The 19,940-nt window shown below is 43.7% G+C and overlaps 1 protein-coding gene across 1 annotated transcript in view; it reads left to right on the top strand.

The window, feature by feature from the left end:
* Positions 1-7,998: 7,998 nt before the first annotated feature.
* Positions 7,999-19,940, top strand: part of DUSP7 (dual specificity phosphatase 7) — a 16,689-nt gene continuing 4,747 nt past the window's right edge. Inside the window, exons 1-2 of the mRNA XM_042452881.1 lie at positions 7,999-9,188; positions 14,822-15,250. Coding sequence (XP_042308815.1) covers positions 8,720-9,188; positions 14,822-15,250 — 898 coding nt within the window. The 5' untranslated portion in view covers positions 7,999-8,719. The remainder of the gene's footprint in view (positions 9,189-14,821; positions 15,251-19,940) is intronic.

Raw genomic sequence — 19,940 nt, 5'->3', positions numbered from 1 at the left:
CTGAGTTAGCCTGTTGCAGCAAAAGTGACCAAGAATCTTGGGGTTCTTAGAGAATTATAAATTTATTAGGGCATAAGCTTTTGTAGTCTATCAGATGCAGGTAGTACTATCGAGAGAGGTGTAAATGCACGTGGCTGTGGGGGAGGCCTGTAAACAATGAGGTCAGAGGGAAATGAAATGCAGAAAGTACATCATGTATTAACCTCAGCCATTCACAAAATAGTTATTGCTGATAACCCAAACCTCCAGGCATCAACATTTCAGGCTCCCACTAAAGTAGCCATTCTTGAGCAAAGAAACTTCAAAGGGAGAACAGAAGGAGAGACTGCTGAGTTGCAATCCATCAAGAGATTCCATTATATCTGCTGCAACTTTGATTGGGATAAAGTTATTTAAACACACACATCAAAGATTACACTAATTGGTTTATCCAATGCCAGAGCATTTGTGTTTCCCAGAATTAAATAATTTAACAGCAACACATATTTTCTCTGGCCTGGGAGGACAGAAGCAAGAGCTAGAGAGCTCTGTAAAATGTATTATTTATTAAAGTTCTTTTTAAAGATAAAAAAAATTGACTAGAATTAGGACAATAAGAAGAAAGTCTGCAGAGCCAGAAAGTCCACGCAGTAAAATAGATTAGATGATAGATAGATAGATAGATGTTTATGGCCCTGGTGCTCACTTGCAACAGTTCTTTATATTATGTGTTTTTAAACATTGCAGGCTATCACAAAATAAAATGTTGGTAAAAACAGATACTTCAGCTTCAGAATTGCTTTATATTAAGTAAGATGTATGACTCATTTTGTGCAGTACTGTGCCTAAAAAAAGCTTTTCCTAGCACTGACATGCTTTTGCTTAGAGATGCTAGGGATGGGATCCCAGATATCAGATGAATATAACGCTTAGATGTAAACCAAGAATATAAAGCTTATATGTAAACCAAGAAAACCAAGGAAAGCTATATTTTAAAAGATTTGGGATTTGTATGTACAGGTCAGGGATGTCATTAGGGTTGGCATCACTTAGTGCGGTAACCCATGGTGTCACCCTCCCTATTGACCCCCTCCTATATCACACCATACAGAATTCTTAGTAATGTTTTTGTACTAATGTTACTCATAAATCGTAATTCCCATATATCACTGAATGTAATGGCAACAGTTGTGACATAAACAGTTTGTTGTTGTTGTTTCTAACTTATGGGGGTCCTAAGGCAAACCTATCATGGGGGTTTCTTGGCAAGATTTCTTCAGAGGGGGTTTGTCATTGCCTTCCCAGTGGGTTTCATGGCTGAGCTGGGAACTGAACCCTGGTCTCCAGAGTTGTAACTCAACATTCAAACCACTCTGCCACACTGGCTCTTACATAAACAACTAGCAATTAAAAAAAAATTATACCTTGAAATTACAATATCATACTCACAATCTAAATGTATTTACGTGTACCTAATTTCATATGGTTTACATGAAAATATGGTAAGATGTGATGTTTTTAAAGAATTTTTAATATATATATATATATATATATATATATATTAAATTCTTTTTTAAAATACCTGAGACCTCTCCTTTCTCCTCCGACTGAGGCTAGCCCCACTCACACCATTACTTCAGTGTTTTAAAGGGACCCAGGCGAATGCCACAGACTCTTTCTACCCAAAGGCAAATGTCTGATGAAGCAAATGAAGTATCTTCTTGTATTTATCTTACTAAAGGTATATTCACAAGCAATCACTTGTTGTGTTTTGTGTGTATGCATGTGTAGCACCTAAAGGTTTTATAGCAAAACATTTGTTGTGGTCACTGAAGTCGTTTCCAACGTATGGCAATTCCAAGGTGAACCTATCATGGGGTTTTCTTCTTCAGCGGGGGTTTGCCATTGCCATCCTCTGAGGCTGAAAGAGTGTGACTTGCCCAGGGTCACCCAGTGGGCTTCATGGCCAAACCGGGATTCGAACCCTGGTTTCCAAAGTCATAGTCCAACACTCAAACCACTACGCCACACTGGCTCTCATACTAGGCAAAACTAGTATGTACAAATGCTAACAATGTAAGACTTGGCACCTTGTTTATACCAGTCTGAAATCAGTATATACAATTCTCATTTTGATGTGGTTCCATTTTGTACACACAGTTTTCACACACATCTGAAGAGGGTTGGAGAATGACATATGTTGAAAAATAAGCCTAGTGAAGATTTTATGCATGACAGTGTAATAATTTCTCTAAGGTGCAGATTGATTTGCTCACTTTCAAAGAGAATTAGAAGTCCTTTGATAATAAGAATAAAAGGTCACCTAGCTGTAAATTCTGATTCGTTCCTGTTCTAGCCAGGAACACTCCAGCATTTGTACCGATGGTTTCAATACAGCCGCTAGCAGTACTTGAACTGTGGGAGAAAGGAAAAAGTGCCATGTGTTTCTTTTACTGTCTTTTCAGGAAAAGAACAGCTGCAACAACAGAAAATGTCATAAGATAAATAATAACAACAACAATAATAGTAATAGTAGTAGTATCCTACATTTTCCCCAGTCCAAGACGCATGGTGGCTTTGTTTTTGTTCCATGCCTTCAAGTTGTTTCTGACATGGCAACCATAAGGCAACCTATCATGAGATTTTCCTGGCAAGCTTTGTTCAGAAGGTACTTGCCTTTGCCTTCCTTTGGGAGCGTGACTTGCCCAAGGCCATGGTTTTCCATGTCTAAGTGGGGATTTGAACTCTGTTCTCTAGAGTACAATGTCAAACCACTATACCACCTTAGGTTTGTGGCTTACAAAAGTTAAAACAAATACAGAATACTTCTTCTGTTTGCTCATTTTTTCAGCTGCTGTAAAACTGTCCCAGTTTTTCCTCTTCTCTTTGCACTTTTCCTCTTTGTCCTCGATTCACTTCCCTTGCTGCAAACAGAATTCAAAGGGCAAAAGTAGTTTGCGCTTAGCTAGATGTGTTGTGCCTTCAGGTCATCTGTCAACAATGGGGACCCTATGTCCCCATTGTTGACAGATTCACAGATTTTTCTTAGATAAGGAATACTCAGAGGTGGTTTTTGGCAGTTCCTTCCCCTGAAATATAGCCAACAGCACCTGGTATGCATTCCTTGGTGGTCTCCCATCCAAGTACTAACCAGACCTGACGTTTCTTAGCTTTCATGATCAGACAGGAGCTGGTGCCCTTAGACCTATAGCTGGTGTATTTAGGCCTATACACTCAAGCAAAAACAATCAGTCTCTCCTAGCTTTTCAATTATTCCTCATTAATAATTTTACTGTATTAATAATTTTTGACATCTCAACCATACTCTGATCTTGGCCAGAGGTGTCCCTGTTTTCATATGTGAAATGTTGGATGGCATGGCGCCCCTTTCGGAATCGCTTCAGGAATTCAATTAAGTGGGAACCAGGGTCGTTTGAATCGGTTCACGATCCGCTTTAAAAGGTATTGGGAATGAGGCCCAAGTCCAGCAGTCAAACCACTATCTCAGTACTATCTCAGGTTCGATTCCCCAATCAGCCATAAAACCTATTGGGTGACCAAGGGCAAGCCACACTCTCTCAGCCTCAGAGGAAAGCAATGGCAAACCTCCACTGAACAAATCTTGCCAAGAAAACCCCATGATAAATTCGCCCGAGGGTTGCCGTAACTCAGAAATGAAAAAAAAATGCAACAACGAAGTTCCCTCACGCACAAGCTAATATACTTAGAAGAAAATTGGCTATGATGCTGCATGACAGAAAGAAAGGAAAATCCCCAAACAAATGCACAGTGGTATTTGGGTTGGTTCTAAGAAAGTTGTGGTCCAGCTGTGGGTTTGGTTAGTAAATGTGTTTCCTGCCTGGTTAACATTTTAGGTGTGTGTGTGTGTGTGTGTGTACAAAAATTCCCTAAAACTGTTACGCATGCCTAAGTCCACAGCAGTTGTAGGGTTGCCAGATTGAGAACTGAAGGGGATCCCATACCTTTAATGGTTTTGTAGAAGAGGGCATTCCTGCAGATGTTGCTTATCATGCTTATCATGACCAGGTTAAGGAGAAACACCTGTTTGAAATTCCCACTTCTAAACTGCAATTAAAGGTAGAGGAGCCCTCCAGTTTTCAGTCTGTCAACCTTACCTGGGGCTATGTTTTCCTTTTAAAAGGATGCAGCAAAATACAAAAGCACTGTGCTTTGGAAGAGAAGAGAGAATCCCTTCGCTTCAGCTTTTGTAATGTTTGGCTCAGCGCTGCAACTGACGGGAAAGCTGGCCAACTAGGGTACATCTGCACTGTAGAAATAACCCATAGGCACCTATTAGTTTGTTGTGGCACCAGAGCTCTCTGACAGAGAAGGCTAAATGTCGCACAAAACTCCACATCCCAGAATTCCACAGCACTGAGCCATGGCAGCTAAAGTGGTGTCAAACTGCATTATTTCCACAATGTGTAGACGGCACCCTTAGGCTGCATCTGCGCTGCAGAATTAATCCAGGTTGACACCACTTTTAAGTGCCTATGGAATCCTGGGATTTGTATTTTTTTTTTTGTGGCAGCAGAGCAAGTTTCTAAGGGTACATCCACACTGCAGAAATAATCCAAGTTAACACCACTTTTAACTGCCATGTCTCTTCTAGGGAATCCTGGGAGCTGTAGTTTTGTGAGACACTTAGACTCCTCTGTCAGAGAGCTCTGGTGCCTCGCCAAACTACATTTCCCAGGACTCCACAGCACTGAGCCATGGCAGTTAAAGCGGTACCAAAGTGGATTATTTCTGCAGTGCGGACGCGACTTTAGAACGACCTTCTAGCGCAGCCACTCAGAGCCCTTCCCGCCTTCCAAGGCCCGCCCCCGCGTCCCCTTCCCGCGCTTTTAGCGACAGGATACCGAACGTTCCAAAAAAGCACCGCCTCCTTCCCTGATTGGCTCCTCGCCTTCCAGGAGCGAGCAGCCCATTGGTCCTTCGACGACGACAGGGAAGGGAAAGCGTCCCCATTCTTTTTTTTTTTCACACAAGGTCACGTGGGGTAAGGAGTGCTGTCAATCAAGGATTCCTCCTGTGAAGCTCTTAGGCTTTAAGAGAAATAGCCCGGTTTGGCACCGCTTTAACTCTTTTCTGGCTCAAGGCTGATGTGCATTCAGGTGCAGACAAGGCTGAATGCCTGACAGACTGGGCTAAATACCTGATTTGCAATTTTGTGAGAAACTTACCCTTCTGTCAGAGAGCTCTGGTGCCCTGCCAAACTACAAATCCCAGGATGCCACAGGCTGAATACAGTTTGACAATAGCTTTAAGTGCCTTGGCTCTACTATGGAATTCTGGGATTTGTCATTTTTGTGAGAAATTTAGCCTCCTCTGTCAGAGAGCTCTGGTGCCCCCCCGAACTACAAATCCCAGGATGCCACAGGATGGAGCTGTGAAAGCTAAAGTGGTGTCAAGTTCCTTCTTCTAATGTTTTAATGTGTTTTTTATTGTGAGCTGCCTTGGGTCCCTTTTGGGGAGAAAGTCAGGATAGAAATTAAATGAATGAATAAATAAATTAACATCTAAAACATCCATTAAAAGTACAGGATCCCATCTCCAGCCTCCATCTTGATTCCATTTGCAGCAGTACTGCTTTATTTCTGCAGTATAGACGCATCTAGTCTCCCAATTGATGGGGGCAGGAGGAAGCCCATCCAGCTGCAGCCCTTTTGTTGTTGTGAACTGCCTTTGAGTCGACTCATGGCGGCTCTATGGATGAGATGAGACATCTCCAAGACCCCTGTCCACTGCTCTGCTCAGGTCCTTTAAATCCACACCCGCGACCTCCTTAATAGAGTCCATCCATCTGGCACGTGGCCTTCCTCTCTTCCTACTTCCCTCCACCTTTCCCAGCATTACTGCCTTTCCCAATGAGTCCTCTCTTCTCCAAAGTATGACAGCCTCAGTTTGGTCATCTTGGCTTCCAAGGAGGTTTCCGGCTAATCTGCTCTAGGACCCATTTGCTTGTCCTTTTGGCTGTCCATGGGATCCCCAGCACTCTCCTCCAGCCTTACAAAGGCAGCGGGATGGGTGACATCAAATCTGGATTATGGATGCAAACTCTAGGGGAGATGGTTCTTCTTGTGAGCCATGCTTCTTTCCATATCCTTACACTGGAGCATGGTTTATAAAGGTGGGACGGGAGCAAGGCACAAGGGACATGCCATGCTGGGAGTGGGCAGGGTGACCAGGCATCCTCCTTTTCCAGGGCACGTCCTCCATTTCAACCTTCTGCCCAATTCCAAAATGGCTTCCATTCTGAGCATGACTCAGACGCATGGATTTTGGTCTATATGAGTGTTATGAGCTTTTATCTTAGAAGTGCCCTACATTTTTCCTTGAATGTCCTATATGCTATACAGTGCCGCATCCTCCTTTACAGTAATGACATCTAGTCACCTTGGAGACATGCTTCTACGGCCATGCCACTGATTTTTTTAAAACATCATCTTTTTAGAGGGTCTGAAAGGAAGTCCTGCTCCCAGCAAGAGAAATCTAGGAAGGGTTTGGAAATGCTGCCGGGAACATCGTAATATAGGTCAAGCAGGCTCTTCTCTTTGCTGCAATCTAGGGTTTCTTCAGGAACAATGGGCCTGCTGTTGTTGTTTTTTTAAATCTTACCCATGGTTAATCCAAGACAAGAAGGTTTAACATATTTCCTCCATGCGCCTGAGGAAGCGGACCAAGTCTAGCAAAGCTTATGCAACAACATCTTTGGCACATGGAGTCTCAAAGGCGCCACAAGATCCCTTTGCAGACTGATATGTCCTAGGAAATGGGTTTGCAGCAGCCCCAACAGCCCCAATACACAAACTTACTCTAATCCAGAAAAAGGGATGATCCTGCCTTTTCCTTCCCCACTCCAAAGTCCAAAACAGATTGCAGAAATAATCAAGTTTGAGACTGCTTTAACTCCCCTGGCTCAGTGCTAGGGGATCCTGGGAATTGTAATTTATTGTGGCACCAGAGTTCTCTGACAGAGAAGGCTAAATGTCTCACAAAACTATAGCTCCTGGAATCCTTTAGCACTGAGTCAGGGCAGTTAAAACGGTCTCAAACTGGATTATTTCTGCAGTGTATTTTGGATCCAAGGACTGTGTTCAGAGGTAACTTTTACTGTGCTCCAAGGCAGCCTTTTGCTAAGGAAATAGGGGTGCACTGTTATGTTTATTTATATCTCGTCTTTCCCTCCAAAACTGGAATTCATGGTGGTTTACACAATGTTAAAAACAGATTAAAACATCCCCCCAAAAATCAGTAGAATAGATATGCAAGTATGCAAAAGGATCTTGTAGCACCTTTGAGACTGAAAGAGAAAGGTTGGCAGCATGAGCTTTCATGGATTTCCCCCTACTTCCTCAGATGCTTTGTCAACATGACATCCCTTCAAGTATTTAAACAGGGCTATCATATCACCTCTTCACCTTTTCTTCTCCAGGCTAAACATCCCCAGCTCCCTAAGGCGTTCCTCATAGAGCATGGTTTCCAGACCCTTCACCATTTTAGTCGCCCTCCTCTGGACACATGGCTCGTTTCTCAATGTCCTTTCTGAATTGTGGTTCCCAGAACTGGACAAAGCAGAATAGACTGGCACTATTAGTTCCCTTGATCTAGACACTATACTTTTATTGATGCAGCCTAAAATCGCATTGGCCTTGTTAGCTGCTGCATCGCACTGTTGGCTCATGTTCAACTTGTGGTCTACATGGACTCCTAGATCCCTTTCACATGTAGTCTCCTTAAGCCACGTGTCCCCCATCCTATATCTATGCATTGGGATTGAAGGAGACTCGAATCGAGCTGACTGTCTTCCTATGTGCTTCCTTCACTGTCTAGCTCTGGCATCCACCGAAGGGCACTCAAGCATATGTGTGCGCTCCTTTCATTGAGTGAGTGCACTGCCCTTGTGCAGAGTGGCTGCGCTCTCCCTTTAAGAGTCCTGGCTCCGCCTCCTGCTCCTGCTCCTCCTCCTGGAAGGCCCAGGGCCCGCCTCCAGGAGAGAGAGAGGGAGAGGGAGGCCGAGCCGAGGCCGGAGCTCCCTTTTAATTGAGGCTGTCAGGCTGCGAGAGGGAAGCAGGAGGAGGACGCTTCCACACTCGAGGCACCGAGGAAGGAAGGAAGGAGAGAGAGTAGCGGCAGCAATTGCAACAGCAGAGCCAGGCTTCCTTTCCCGCCAGCGGCAAGGCAAGCAGCCTCCCGGGAAGGAAGGATTTGTTGGAGGAGCCCTTGGGTCGCGGAAGGAAGGAAGCGGCCAGGAAAGCAGCCTTCTGCGGCGGAGGAGGAGCAGCAGCAGCAGCAGCAGCAACACAAGGAAGGAAAGACTTGGTGGAGGAGCCCTTTTCCCGCCCCCGGATCACCTTCAGAGAGAGAGAGAGAGACCATTGTATGTGTATAGATACAGATAGTGTGTCTATAGTGTGCGCGTGTATTGTGTGTAAACACATAGACACTTGCACTATATATATGTGTGTATATGTAGTGTGTGTGCGCATACATACACTTATGTAGTATATATGTAGTGTATGTATACACACGGACACATATAGTGTGTGTGCCTTTATACCTAGTGTGTGCATACACACACACACACACACACATATATATATCTTGTGTAAATATATACCCACATAGACACCCAAATCCACTCTCCTCTCCCTGCCTGGCTCCCCTTCTCCTCCTCCTGGCTCCGGGGTCCCTTGGTGGCGGCGCTGGGTTCCGGATGAAGACGCACCTCTGGGGGGGCTCCTCGGAGGGCTCCGTGGCGCCGCCGCCGCCGCCGCCTCCTCCGTCTTCGGGGGGGATGTCTGGGTCTCCTCCGCCGTGGAAGAGCGCGGCGTGGCTGCAGGAGGAGCTGGAGTCCGGGGCCGGCAGGGCCTCCTCCTCGTCGGGGGGCCTGCTGCTGCTGGACTGCCGGCCGCACGAGCTCTTCGAGTCCTCGCACATCGAGTCCGCGGTGAACGTGGCGCTGCCGGGGCTGATGCTGCGGCGGCTGAAGAAGGGCAACCTGCCCATCCGCTCCATCATCCCCAACCACGAGGACAAGGAGCGCTTCCTCCGGCGCTGCAAGGCCGACACCGTCCTCCTCTACGACGAGGCCACCGCCGACTGGAGCCACGACGCCTCCTCCGTCCTCGGCCTCCTGCTCCACAAGCTCCGCGAGGACGGGTGCAAGGCCTTCTACCTCAAAGGTGGGTCAGCAGAGAGGGCCACCTGGCCCCTGTTTGCCACGGCCTTCCCCTGCGGAGGCTGAGAGAGTGTGACCTGGCCCCTGTTTGCCACGGCCTTCCCCTGTTGAGGCTGAGAGAGTGTGACCTGGCTCGTGTTTTGCTATGGGCTTCCCCTGTTGAGGCTGAGAGAGTGTGACCTGGCTCGTGTTTTGCTATGGGCTTCCCCTGCTGACGCTGAGAGAGTGTGACCTGGCTCGTGTTTTGCTATGGGCTTCCCCTGCGGAGGCTGAGAGAGTGTGACCTGGCCCCTGTTTTGCTATGGGCTTCCCCTGCGGAGGCTGAGAGAGTGGACTGGCTCGTGTTTTGCTATGGGCTTCCCCTGCGGAGGCTGAGAGAGTGTGACTTGCCTTTGCCCAGGTTTCCCAAAAAATAGAAGCGGGGCTCACGTCCTCTGCCAGTTATTATGGCTCTCGTGGGGTGTTTGGGGCAAGGTTTGTTCAGAGGGCTGTTCCTTTGCTTGCTTTGCCATGGCCTCCCCCTGTGGAGGCTGAGAGAGTGTGACTTTCCATGGCTGGGGAGGGATTTGAAAGTTGGTCTCTGGAGCCTCTCTTCCTGAAAAATGCACAAAAATGGACCAGGAGACTTGCAGAGGTCTCCTTTTAAAAAAGAGAAGCACACTGGAAGGGCCTTCCAAGGCAGAGTAGTGTGGTTGTTGTTACTACTACTACTACTACTACTACTGTTATTCGTGCAGCAACCACAGCGGCGGTGGGGAGCTTTGCTCTGGCGATGTTTCCCTTCTCTCCAGGCTGCTTTCTGGGATTCTTATGTTTCTGCTCCTGCAAAATGGTTCCATGTGTCGGAGAGGAGGAGGAGAAGGAGGGAGAGGTCTGGCCCTGGAGCCCCGGGGCTGCTTCCCTCCCTCTCTCCGGTTGCATTTCCGCCCACTGCCAGGGGTTTCCTCTCCTCCTCACTCCGCATCTGCACTGGAGAAGTAATGCAGCTTGACACCACTTTAATTGCCATGGCTCCATCCTACAAGAGCTTTGGTGAAGCACTCCCCCCCCCTTTCAGTCTTTGACAGAGAAGGCTAAAGGCCTTGCAACAACCCCCTAGGATGGAGCTACAGCACTTAAAGTGGTTTCAGACTGCTTACTTCCACAGTGTAGATGCTCCTTTAGTGGCTCCCTCGCACTTCCCTTCCTCCAGAAAGAGAAGGTCTCTGAGAGCATTTCTAAAGGGAGGAGTATAAATAGAATAAATAACAACCACAACCACAGCCACCAACCAGGCATACTCCTCTCCATAAAACCTTCTCTCTGAAACCTGGCCTGTGAGTTTCCTCCCTTTTATTTCAAATGGCCCCCTAACTCTCCACTCCTAGCTGGCTACCAACTTCCTTTTCTTTTTCAAGTAGGAAATCTGTTTTGTTGCTCCTTTCCTCTCTTCAGTAAGCACTCTTCCCTCCTCTTTTGCAGATCTCTCATTATTTTATTTGGTCAAATTCTTAAAACGTGTAGAGATAAATACAGTAGGCCCTTGCTATCCACTGGGGGTTTGGTCCAGGACCCAAATCCATGGCTGTCCAAGTGCCGTTAAATTCATTGGCATAGTAAAATGGTGACCCTTATATACAATGACAAAACTAAGGTATGCAGTAGGAATTCATATACATATATGGTATTTTCAGCCCATGGATGGTTGAATCCGTGGATAAAGGATCTGTGGATAGAGAGGGCCCACTGAAGAGCAGTTTATTTTTAGTAGATATAGATATTTAGGTTGAAAGCCAGTCTTTCATATACAAATGGAGGTCATATTTGGGCAGAATTGGAGGGAGTTGGGAAAGAGATGGCAGGGTGAACCACATTCAGTGACTCCTTAACTTTTTTTGCAGTGGCCTCACTTGCCCCCAAATACTGTTCTCTCTCTCTCTCTCTCTCTCTCTCACACACACACACACACACGTGTTCAGTGGCCACTTTGTAATCTGCAAAAGCAATGTGTGCTTCCTTGCCTTTTGGAAAAACAATAATAAACCGAAGTTGGATCAGTAAAGGCATCACTTGTGTGTTGATACTAGTCTGGGGGACCTTTAGGTGCCTGTGTGACAGCTTGACCTGTGCATCTGTTTACTTTTCAGCCGCAGGTTGAGTTCGAGGACTTCCCCAGCCAATTCTGGTTCCGTCCTCCTCTTATTCCTTCCCATGCCTGAATAAAGGCCTTAATTCATGAAAACTCCCCATTCAGTTTTCCTATAAAGCCATTTCCCTTCCACTTCCTAATGGCGCTGCACCGCATTGGCCATGGCTTTCCTCAGCACACCGCTGGGTCGGTCACTGGGCGGCAGGATTGAGGCAGAAATGACAGGCCGGAGACAGAGTCAAAATTGTTACTTTCCACAAAATGTGTATATTAAAAGCAGTCAGGAAAAGGAAGCATTGGGCAACATGTCGTGGGGGATATGAGGAGAGTGAAGCTGACCTTAGCTGTTCTGGGCTTCCTATTATTATTATTATTATTATTATTATTATTATTATTATTATTATTATGGAGGGGGGCTGAATTTACACAACTCTGGGTTGCCTCAGCCTTTCTTGATGACTCAGTGCAGTATCCTTCCTCCTCCTGAAAGAGTAGCTGAAATACTTCACATGAATGTTAATACTTTTTCAGTGACAAAAATCCTCTGCTTCTGCCACTGTCTGTCTGTCTTTCTTGGCTGTCTCCTAGACCCCTTAAACGTCACATCCGAGCAGAGAAAGGTAGAGTTAAGCTGTGGCTTTTCTCTCCTTCTCTTTTTTTGGGGGGCCCTCAGTGGGAAATGTTTCCAATTAAAATTCCAAAATGGCTTCTCCATATTGTTTTTCTCTTTCAAGAGAGGAAAGGGGAGCCTGTTCTCCCCCTCTCCTTCATGTCAAGGGTTGCCCACTCTGTTCAGTGACCTTGCCCAGGCAGGCACCAAGCCCCTTGAATTTCCAGAAGGCATTCTTGATCAGATTTCCCCAAGGGTGACTAAAAGCCTGTAAATGTCTCCTTTCGTGGTCAGCTGAAAGAGGGAGACCCAAAGATAAAACATCAACCGGGAGAATTCAATTCTGTCTTATCTGTGTGCATCAGAGAACTCTGAGTTTACTTAAACAACATGCCGGAAGTTTCTCAACTTGTGGACTGAGTTGCTTCTGTTTTGCTTTTATTTTATTTATTTTTTTACGATGTGATGTTGCAATTGATTCGGTGCAGTGCTCATGTACTGTATTCCCCTTTTCTAAAAGGAAACTTGCGCTGTTGTCTATCCTCTCCTCCCTTTCCCCGCCGTACTTAATACATTTCCCACATGTTGAGCAACGCTTTTGATTATTTTATTATTTATTATTGTTTGTTTATATGGTGCCATGACAATTACAGAATAAAATTTTTATAACTGTTCAGTCATACACAGTAAAAAGGTTAAAGGTAAATTCAATAATATACAGTACTAAATGCAGTGTTAAAATACAATGACCCCCCCCCACACACACACAAACAGTAGCTCAGATAAATAATTATTTCTGTTTGACTGCAATTAACTGAAGTATTCAATTAGCAAAGAGGGATGTGTTAGTAATTCACTAAACATGAACCAAAGTGTTCTTGTGCTCATGTTGCTGTGAGAAGGTTGCCTCTTTTCAGCTGGGCTCCTGTACTTTTAGCAGCTGTCTACAGGCAACATTCATCAGGTGAAGCTTTTCCTAACATTGCACATTCATAACACTTCTTATCCAGAAATCTACAGTTGCTGCTTTTCTACCTGTTGTGATGCTGCTAAAAAGCATGGGAGCCCTTTTAAGAATGAAAATGACAGCCATTGTTCTATGCTTTTTTTAAGACCTCAATTTTGCCTTCTGTTTTTAATTCTTCTCTCAAATCAAACACATATGACATGTGCTAAACTAGTATTTATGTATTCCTCCTTAAACAACTAGTGTGTGGTTTTCTTAAGCTGGAACATACTAGGCCTAGTACATATTGCTTTAGACTACAAGTGGAGAGTTTTGTGTGGTACAATGCTTTTTGAACCCCCAAACCCCCAAAACAAAACAAAACTCTGTATAGAGCTTGAGGAAGGTGAGGTGGTGGTGAGGTTCTAGCTTGGTATTCTCCCTCTTATACCAGTTTTCTGTAAAGCGAGGAGTATTTATTTGTGTCAAACTCTGTTTGTTACACTCTGAAATAGAATTTCCAAATATCTGTTACAAGCAATGACCATCAGCATGGCATAGTGGCTTGAGCATTGGACTGTGACTCCAGAAACCAGGGTTTGATTCCCTGCTTGGCCATGAAATCCACTGGGTGACCTTGGGCAAGTCACATGTTCTCAGCCTCCAGGGAAGGCAATGGCAAACCTCCCTTGAACAAATCTTTCTAAGAAAACCCTATGTTAGGGTCGTCATAAGTTGGAAACAACTTGAAGGCACACAATATGCACATGCACATTAACAGAAATATCAGAAAATCATGTGCAGGCTTTTGAATTCTCCAAAACTCTTCATCAGGCTAGATGTTAAATAAAATGGCACGAGTGAAGGAAGAGTCTGTCTGCTGTTGAAGCCATGGAGTTGACATTTTGTCACTGTCATAGGAAGGAAGGGAGGGAAGGTAGTAGACATTCAAATTAGACTATCCTAAGCATTAGGCATATTTCATAATCTGCACCTAGGGCTTCTGGGATGAAGCTACCCTTTTCCATTTTCTGAAAATATAAAATCTATCCATTAGACCTCTGTAAACCCTTGGTATTGCATAGGTTTACTGCTATGGAAAGAATTAATTTCAGGTGGTAAGGGAATGCAGGAGAATCCAGTAGCACAGACTAGTAAAACTGCTGAAATTAGTGAGTGATGTAAGTGTAAACTGCAGCATTCGTGTAAGGTTTTTACTGTATTGGTGCTCCTGGTCCCTGCCTCCGCATTAACATCCGTTTGGACTAGGAAATGATAGTGCTCATCTTCAGACTGAGCGAACTTTCACTTGCTGATTCTTGGATTTTAAATTGCTATCTCTAGGTGCAGGAACAGGCCAGGCCTGTTTGGGGTGAGTTGTTACCTGTAATAACTACTGAAAAGAAGGTTGAGAAAGTCAGGCAACAGTCCCATGACTAGCTTTTGCAGGAGTCTGTTGCATTGAACTCAGTGGGGCTTATGCCTGAGTAGCCATGCACATGATTGCATTGCCCCTTTAAGGTATCTGTCTTTAAGGTATCTGATTCTGATACAGTACTCTTATTTTTAGAACTTGGGGGAAAATATTTTTGGACTATAACTCCCAGAATTGTGTTGGTTGACAGGAAGTTACTTTTTTGGACTACTAAGCCAGGTTGTGCTGGCTGGTGGATTCTGGGAGTCTGAGTCCAAATAAGTAACTGTTTGAACTCCTGCACAGTATATTCTACTAGAAACACTTGCCATAATTAACAGTGGGCTACCAGTTGGAGCCTAAATCATGCTCTACAACCAAAGTAAAAAATTTGAGAATTTGTCTATTCAATATCTTGTAACTGAGAAGGAAAGAAATGCCAAAAATGCAATTTTCCCCTGGTAATAAATCCATATTTGGGGTGTGTAACTTTTTAAAATGCACTGACATTAAAATACGTTCTCTTTCCACTTCCGCAGGTGGATTCAACAAATTTCAGACAGAATACTCAGAGCATTGTGAAACCAATCTTGACACTTCTTCTCCTACCAACTCTCCTCCTGCCTCTGTCCTTGGTCTGGGAGGGCTGAGGATCAGCTCCGATTGCTCCGATGGGGAGTCTGACCGGGAGCCTAGCAGTGCCACGGAATCAGACGGGAGCCCTATCCCTAACAATCAGCCAGCGTTTCCTGTCCAGATTCTTCCCTATTTGTATCTGGGTTGTGCCAAAGATTCCACCAACTTGGATGTTTTGGGCAAATATGGCATCAAGTACATCCTGAACGTTACTCCCAACCTTCCCAACATGTTTGAGCACGACGGAGAATTCAAGTACAAACAGATTCCCATCTCGGATCACTGGAGTCAGAATCTCTCCCAATTCTTTCCTGAGGCCATTGCTTTCATTGGTAGGTGTTGGACATCCTGTTCTTCACGGAACAGCCCCTTCAGCAATTGGTAGTTTTCCATAAGTAGTCCAGTGGTTTCAGTAACTGCTTATTATTATTGACATACGGTAAATTAATCTGCCCAATTTTACACCTTCTCATTTTAGTGCTAGTGATAGTCATCTAAAAGTAACTGGCTTTGGATACAAACCTTATTCCATTTAAAGCCAAAAGGTTTTACTCCAGATGACTCTAGTGGTACAGAAAATACATCCTGTGGTATAGTTTTAAAGAGGATGTATCATATTGTTTGCTATTTGCTTTGTTTCAAGGTCTCAGTGCCTTGCATTTATTCATAATACCCTCTTGTGAATGAATGTTTGCACTTGGAAATATTATAACTGAAAGCCTTCACATTTAATTCAGAAGACTCAATATTTGTTGGTATTAACTGGTTGCTTTTTAATTACTGTGTGTCATTGTTTCGTATGCGTAGCTATTCATGAGCACTTTCAGCTATAAAACAAGTGTCAGATAGCTGGGAGAAAAGGTTGACCTGCTTAAAAGACAATTTGCCTTTGAGGAAGTCAGTAGAGCTGTTGTCCTCAAAGTGTTTACCTGCAGAGAACCCGCTCAGCATCATCATCTTCTGAGTATCTGCTGCAGAACTCTGGAGGGTTCCGGGGGCATATTCTACACTTGTTTTTCATGTGAGATACTGCCCTGGTTCTTGAGTCTAAGTATCATCTTGAGCCAAGTGTCAGTATGTCTTCAAAGATGCCCAATACTTTGCCTGGGCAATCTATCTTTCCTGCTATTTCTGACCTAGGAGCCTGGAAAATTTACTTTGGATTACAGCTCCAGGAATGCCCTAGCCAGCAAGGGACCGTTGCTAATTTTATTAAGGAGTTCCCAAGTTGGCTTGGGACACAGTTTGGAGAATAAGAGAAATTTGGACTGGCTTACACATGTACGCTTACTGCTTAAAAGCTGAAATTGCAATTGAACATGTCCTCTCTGTGATGGTTCATTAACACATTCAAGTAATACTGTCAATTTATTTCTTGATGCTTGAAGTTATCAAGTGATGAATATGCCTTTGTGAACCGACTAGCACAACAAAATTTTATATTAGAGGCTTATTGCTGTTTGTAAAGAAGACCTTTGTGCAGAACATCTGATGGGGTTAAAACTTGATTTACTTTGAAAATTTGGTGCTATAATAAAAAAAGCCTTTGTTGAGATGAGGGAAATGTTAGCTGGAGAAGACAGGCAAACAAATTTTAGATAAATTTGTATGAGAGAAGTCTCCATGACCTTGAGTCGTGCCTGCAACCGTTGCGTCCAGATGGAAACTTTCTAGGATCATTTTCCCTATCCAAATTTGCTTTTGAGATGTAGATATATACATGACTACTGGATTTATGTGACTATGGCCTGTTACAGACAGCCAAAATAAAGCTGCTTCGAGTCACAGTGGAGGTATGGACAATGATGCATGCGTCTTAAGAGTCCAGAAGTCGCACCAAGCCATGCTGCAGCCTGGAGCATGGCTTTGGTGTGACTCTGGACTCTTAAGACGCATGCCATCATTGAAACACCATACCTCCACTGTGACTCGAAGCAGCTTTATTTTGGCTGTCTGAACAGGCCCATGTCATGTATGCTACAGTTGTAACACATTCCTACATAGGAATACGTTAAGCCACAGATCTGTTTTATTGTGATAATAAAGTGGACCAGTGTTCAGCCCATAAAGCTTGGATACCATAAAGCTGCTAAGTTGCTTGCTTGCTTCTTTCCTTACCTTTTTCTGTTGTAACGTGATTATTCGAGGAAAATTACAACCGAGATTTAAGGTTATATGAAACTCTGTACAATAGAATGAAATCTCTCTCTCTCGTGTGTAGATACATAGGTGTTTGTCTCAATACATATATACATCACAACAGTTTTGAAGTGGAGGTTTTTTTGGTCAAAGTATTCTGGTGTAATGTGGTATTTAGATGGTTTAGTCAAAAACATCATTTGGTGAAAAGGACATTTGTTACTTTGAGATTTTTTTTATAAAGAAAACTATTACCTCATTCATTCACTATAAACCAAAATACTGGACACCAGGACTTTTTGGTCACGATTTTTTTGCTTAGGAATGACAATATAAATGATCTGTCATGTGGTACTGCTTAATGACTTGTACAGTGGTGAGTCTAAAAGGTCAACTTGTCCATTCTTTATTTCCCGTTATCATACCTAGTTTATGACATCTCATTTTCTGCTCTTTAACTAACATGCTCAAGTGAACTTCTCCGGGCTTAAGCATGTGTACTCTGAAGTAAATCCTATGAAATTAATGGAATGCAATTCTGCGTCAGTGTCTTTTAGAATTCTGACCTTTGTTATGAGACACGGTAACAGGTACAGACATAACAATGCCATCACATACATATTTACTTGGAAGGAAGTGTTCTGGAGTTTACTGGGGATTAATCCTAGAGAAATTTGTAAACTGTCTTTGGTGGGTTAACTGAATCAAGTAAATAACATAATTCAGTTACCTTGCAGTTCTTACCCTACAATACGGTGCACCCGCAGCATACGCTGGAAGTGCACCAGAAAAAAGGCTCTCACACCCAGAAGGAGTGATGGCCAGCGCGGGCACAAACCCATTACTCCTTATGGGGCTTGAGTTTACGCATTTTTCTCTATGCGGCGGATCCAGAATGGATCCCCCACATAAGAGAAGGGCCCACTGTACTTAGCTTCTACCATTAAGCAGCAGCCTGGCTTGTTTGGCTTTAGGTACTTGAAGATAATTATTAATTAGACTTAGAATATGAAATTCTGTTCTGATATTCTTTTTTAGAATCACTTAGACTTAGAGCAAATGACATTTCATCAGTAACCCATCGAACCGATTGACCCTTCAGAAAACTCAAAAGGTGCCAAGTTGAAATCAGCCTTTTGTACTGATATTTTGCCAGCGCCAAATTTAATAGTTGGTAGGTAGCTATCCAAAGAGTTCTTAATGTTACAACTCAACCCGTTCTTGTCTACTGAAATCTTAAGATGATTCAGGGAGCTTTGGAAGCAGAAATAAAATTTTGATTCCTCGTGGAAGAATATTACTGCTTCCTCCTCCTTCTAGTTAGGACAATTGCCGCATCATCTTTATAAGGCAAGACTGAATCGATTAAGGCTTGTTAATTGACTGATTGTGCAGCACTGTCTGCCACTGTCTTTGCAATTCTTTGAATGTGTTTGTAGAGGAAAAAGCTCACTTGATTTAGTAAACATGGAATGTTGTGTAGTATTTGACCTAACTTGATAAATACAGTGTCTATTTAGCTCTGCCTTTTAGGAAAGATGGCTCCTTCTTGTTCTAGAGTGCTACCTTTCCCTCTTCCTCCTTATTTCAGATGAGGCCCGTCAAAAAAGTGTGGGATTCTTTTTCACTGCCTCGCTGGCATCAGCAGGTCGGTAACCGTAACGTGGCCTATTTAATGCAGAAACCAACTTGTCTCTTAATGATGCCTATACTTGTAAAGAGGAAAAAGTCCAATATCTCTCCAAACTTTAACTTCATGGGCCAACTGTGGACTTTGAAAGGACTTTGGGACTCAACAGCCCATGCGACAACCGCTCACCCGGGAACAGCTCTACTTCTCACACTCCAACCAATCACACACTTGTTTCAGCAACACCTTGGAATCCACATGAAGGAGATATTCTTTGGGCAACCCCAGGTCTTGAATAGCTTCTCTTGAGCATTTCAAATCCTTAGTGGAGGAAAAAGTCTTTCCATCACTCTTGAAAGAACTGGTTTCTCCAGAAGAGCTGTCTGATTGCTGCTTTACCGAAAAGGCTTATGCCATTTATTAGTATTCTGATGCTAATCAAATGGGTTCAGAGGAGTTACCTTATCAGAGTTATTTAATGTGGGGATGGCATGGCGTTATGAACGCAACTGTTACTGGCAATAACTGCTATCCTTTCTGAGTGTGTGTAGAGACTGATGGTAATACGCACACAGCACATATACACATGCGTGTATACACTGTACACACATGCCACACGCACACTTAAAACACACAAACCTGACTTGTGTGTATTAGCTTGATGTGGAAAGCAAATGAGACTTATGCACTTGGCAACCTTAACCAATAAGTGTTGGCCTAAGACTGTTGTTTAAAATCGTTACTTTTTTTTTAAAGAGGTAAATCTTTATTCTTTCTTGAGTTCAACTTTTTAAATAGTATGTTCCTGACTGTTTGTACAGACAGGTTGCAAAACCAGTATTTTATCTGTTCTTGTTTGATTTCATGTTTTAGATAGAGAGAGAAAACAAAATCAAATGTTCTATTGAACCAAATGCATTTTGCACACTTGTAAAGCCTGATATATTTCTGGCAATTACTGGGTACGTGGGGAGAGGGAGAGATTAAGAGACAGAAAGAAATCTGTAGCTAATGGTTGTTAGCAACTGATTGGAGTTCTCAGACAATGAGGCTAGTTGGTGATAATGCCGCTCTCCACCTTGCCCACATTCACAATCTCTTCTGCACTGAATCAGCCAAGGTGACTAAGCGCCAATGTGCTTTTTTAAAAAAAAAAAAAAACACCCACCTTCGCCAAAAATGAAACAACCCCAACCCACAGCCCATCCTTCACCAGTTACCACATCTGTTTGATGTTACTGAGATACTCTCAA

The sequence above is a fragment of the Sceloporus undulatus genome, chromosome 2, assembly GCF_019175285.1.
Source record: "Sceloporus undulatus isolate JIND9_A2432 ecotype Alabama chromosome 2, SceUnd_v1.1, whole genome shotgun sequence".
Taxonomy (NCBI): Eukaryota; Metazoa; Chordata; class Lepidosauria; order Squamata; family Phrynosomatidae; genus Sceloporus; species Sceloporus undulatus.
The sequence above is the reverse complement of the archived record's forward strand: the minus strand, read 5'-3'. Positions and strand labels throughout refer to the sequence as shown.